General features: G+C 43.1%; 1 protein-coding gene across 2 annotated transcripts in view; it reads left to right on the top strand.

Annotated features, from left to right (window-relative positions):
* The first annotated feature begins 807 nt into the window (after nucleotides 1-807).
* CBR4 (carbonyl reductase 4) overlaps nucleotides 808-3,784 on the top strand; it is a 24,916-nt gene continuing 21,939 nt past the window's right edge. Inside the window, exons 1-2 of one of the 2 annotated variants that reach the window (XM_011967793.1) lie at nucleotides 808-1,173; nucleotides 3,383-3,503. In XM_011967793.1, the coding sequence (XP_011823183.1) occupies nucleotides 1,032-1,173; nucleotides 3,383-3,503 (263 nt within the window). In that variant the 5' untranslated portion in view covers nucleotides 808-1,031. The remainder of the gene's footprint in view (nucleotides 1,174-3,382; nucleotides 3,504-3,784) is intronic. The other variant, XM_011967794.1, reaches the window with a different exon arrangement.

Raw genomic sequence — 3,784 nt, 5'->3', positions numbered from 1 at the left:
TTTTAGTGGTAGGGACCATAGTTCATACTTTTCTGAATCATCTAGTAAAATAATATTGTATCAAGAAATGCTTTCTTTTTACACTATGATTGTAACAAACATTGAATTTTTTAGCTTATTAACTGTCAGAGCACCCAGCACATCTTTAGAATTGCAGGGACCCATTTTTGTTTCCCTACAGCAGCCGAAGCTTGTTTCATAGATCTTGCAAAACTATTCAATCATTCAGTTAAAATTCCTTGACCTCCTGCTGGATGATGTTCGACAGGGCATTCATCTTCACGACACCCTTCGCGATGAATGGTAACATCTGGGCGGGTAGAGGTCCATTTCTGCAGCATCCTGGGGGAGGAACAGATAGGGTAGGTTTTGGTGTGGGTGCGATACTTGGGGACTTCTTCAACAGGTAGGACATCAAGTCTGTAGGCAAAACAAAACCTGGGCGAAGGGCAAATACCGGAGCCCCGAACGGCTCAAGTCCACTAATGCTTGCTCTGGGTTCTAACTACGTGATCAAGTAGTCTCGATTTGCCAGGGAAAGCCCAGCGTCTTGACAACCCTGTCAGTTCCGAACAAACCGGGTTGATTGGTCAACGGGGCTCGAATCCCGACTAACACGACCCAGCGGAGACAGAGGATCCCCCTCAGTGCCACAAGTACATTTCCCACCGAGCAACGCGCCTGCGCCAGTTGCTCTCCTGCGTCAAGACTGCAGGTCCCAGCATGCATCTAGGCCCCCTCCAGACCCTTCTTCCGCCGGGGGGAGCTCTCGCCGGCGTACTCGTTAAGCGCGGCACGGAAGAGTCCGTGCGTGATGACGTCGACGCGGCGTCGCCGAGCTCTTCTCTCCTTTTTACGCCTCTTGCATTACCAGAGTCAGGCTGCAGGAGGTGTCGGTGCCGAGCGGCGTATTTTTTTCTGCGGGTTGCCTTTTGTTTTTCCTTTGGAACCGCGGTTGTTCAAAAGCTTGACGGAACTTGGAAAGGGACTTCCACTCCCCTCCCTCTTTCCGCCGAATTTGTGACTCCGAGATGGACAAAGTGTGTGCTATTTTTGGAGGCTCCCGAGGCATTGGCAGGGCTGTGGCCCAGTTAATGGCCCGGAAAGGCTACCGCCTGGCGATCATTGCCAGAAACCTGGAAGGGGCCAAAGCCGCCGCCGGTGACCTCGGCGGTAGGTACCAAACTGGAGTTGTCCAGTTGTATGGCCGCGGTCCAGGCGCTTAAAATCTTTGTGAAACGAGCGGTATGGTCTTACAGGGCTCTGAGGTTTCTCGATGCAGGCGCTTTAGAATGCGTCTCGTGCAGAAAACCCCGATCTCCCTGAGCCTCGCAGAACGCCGGCAGCGCAGCCTGCCGCCGAGGGCTGAGCACTTGGGGTTTTCTTTGATACCTGGTAGTCTATGAGGCCCCACTAATAAGCACCCTCCGCCCTGCGGCTAGTGCTAACCCTGAGGAACGTCGCTGCTGTGGGAGAGAGCCACGTAACCGTTTACTTTTAATGTAGGGAAAAGGGCGAGTTCTCGGCCCCCGGAGACAGGGCTGGGCCGAAAGGAGTTCAGGCAGGAAAGGTGGGAGTGCAGGTATTAAAGGGCTCCCTTCAGTTTTGCCCAAGGGCGGTGCTTTGGCCCTGTGCGAATGCACAAAGCAGTGTTTGATGAAGAAACCCTTTTGAGTACCAGCCAGTTTTGAGATATACCTGGTTTGCTTTAATGTTACTAAATTGTTTTGGTGAGTTTTGCAAATGGACAGTTGAACTTTGTTCTGCCAAATTCTTTTTTATTGCATTTAAACTTCAGGATTTTTTATTTCCGGGTTATTAATAGTGGATTAGTCATTTTGTGAATTTAATTCTTCCTTGAATTTAGGGAGAAAGGACGTTAGAAAGATCGGAAGATGCTATTTGTTTAATTACTAGACTGGACAAAATTGTACTTCATTTACTATCAGGGAGGCATGGGGAGAATAGAGGCCTAGGGGTGCGTCTTGTGGCTCTTACTGTTTTTGTGTGTGTGTGGTTTGTGGTTTTTTTTTTTTTTTTTTTTTTTTTTTTTTTTTTTTTTTTTGAGAGGGCTTCCTTCCCATTATGTTGCCTGTGCTAGACTCCAACTCCTGATTTACTGGGCTCTGGAGATCTTCTCACCTCAGCCTCCCAAGGACCTGGGACTATAGGCGCCAGGTGTGGCTGTTCTTTTTTAAGTTAACATTATTGATCGGTTTGGTATCACCTGTTCAGTGCTGGTCGTGAGAGTATTGGGCTCTCTAAAAGAAAAAAAAATTCTGTAAGTTATAACTCAGGGAGAATGCCAGTGAATGCTTCTTGAAGCTCATATTCCTTGCCATTCTAACAAAGGAGGGGAAGAGTGGTGACCCTTACCGAGTCACCCCAAGCCATCAGTGTTTGCTGGACTGGATTGATGCCATTAGTTGAGCTTTCAAAGGTGGTTTTGGACACCACAAGTCTTCAGGTGAAAACCAAGAGTAAGACACAGGATGCATTTGGGCCCTGCATTCCTTTGAATCGTGTTCCATGAGAGATTGTTTTTCATCTAGAAAATATAATTCCCCAGGTCACTTACTGTTTCCAAAAGCTTGATGTTGTAATGTTGGTGTAAGCATATTTGTCAAGGTCAGACAGGAAATAAGCAATTGTTTTAGCTTTTAAAAACAATTCTACATTTTAGAGTATTAAAATGGTAGATTATTACATAGGGAATGATGCTTTATTTTCCTTTGAAGTGTTTTTTGGCATTTAACCATTTTTTAAAAAGTGGTAAGTAACCGTTGCTTTTAGTGAAAAGTGTTTTTTCCCCCCGTGGTTTATAGTTTTAGCATTTTTACAGCTTCTTGTGTTGTCTCGTCTCTCCTGATGGTCAGGTTTGAATAATAGTCGTTATAATATATGTGCCATAGTGCATCTGTAGCACTTAAAAAGAAGAAACCTCAGAGTTCCTGTTCAGGGCCAAAGAAACTAATTCAACAAAAACCTGACAGAATTAGACATAAATTTCAAAAAATAATATGAAACCGAGAAGACTGTCGAATTGGGTAGCGTGAGTTCAGTGTTAAAGCTATAAATACTATTAGATGAATCTTACAGAGCCTTTATAGCTTGAAAAAGCCCTCCCCTCTTTGTTGATTAAAAAGAAAATTTTAAAATTAACTTTCTGCAGTAGTACTTTATTTCCTCTTTGTTCCCTCATCCCAGTTTGATTAGACCACCTCTGTGAAAGCCAGGCCTCATGACATTACTTTTTCAATCTCTAGGTTCTAGATTAGCACAGGCCTGCCATCTTAGGTAAATGTTTAACGAATGTGTATTGAGTACATTTAAAATTTGAGTTATAACTTATAATTAATTCTTATTTGACTTTGTTGTGTAGGAGATCATTTGGCATTTAGCTGTGATGTTGCTAAAGAACATGATGTTCAAAATACATTTGAAGAGATGGAGAAACATTTAGGTCGAGTAAATTTCTTGGTAAATGCAGCTGGTATTAACAGGTTGGTCACAGATTTAAATAAATTTCTGATATATATTTAAAACTTTTATTCCTAATATGTCTTTGATTAGTGTAAGTTAATATGTTCATTTTATTTCTAACTGGGAGTAAAAGCTATTTTAAAACTTGTCAATCCATAATTCTTTTCTTTTATATTGAGATACAACATATAACAAATGTCCAGCTTAATCGATTTTTAAATTTTATTTTATTTTATTTTTTTTAATTTTTATTTTTTGAGGCGGAGTCTTGCTCTGTCCCCCCACACTGGAGTGCAGTGGC

This window comes from Mandrillus leucophaeus, unplaced genomic scaffold, assembly GCF_000951045.1.
Source record: "Mandrillus leucophaeus isolate KB7577 unplaced genomic scaffold, Mleu.le_1.0 Scaffold81, whole genome shotgun sequence".
NCBI lineage: Eukaryota > Metazoa > Chordata > Mammalia > Primates > Cercopithecidae > Mandrillus > Mandrillus leucophaeus.
Note: the sequence above shows the minus strand (reverse complement) of the source record. Positions and strands in the feature narration are given on the sequence as shown.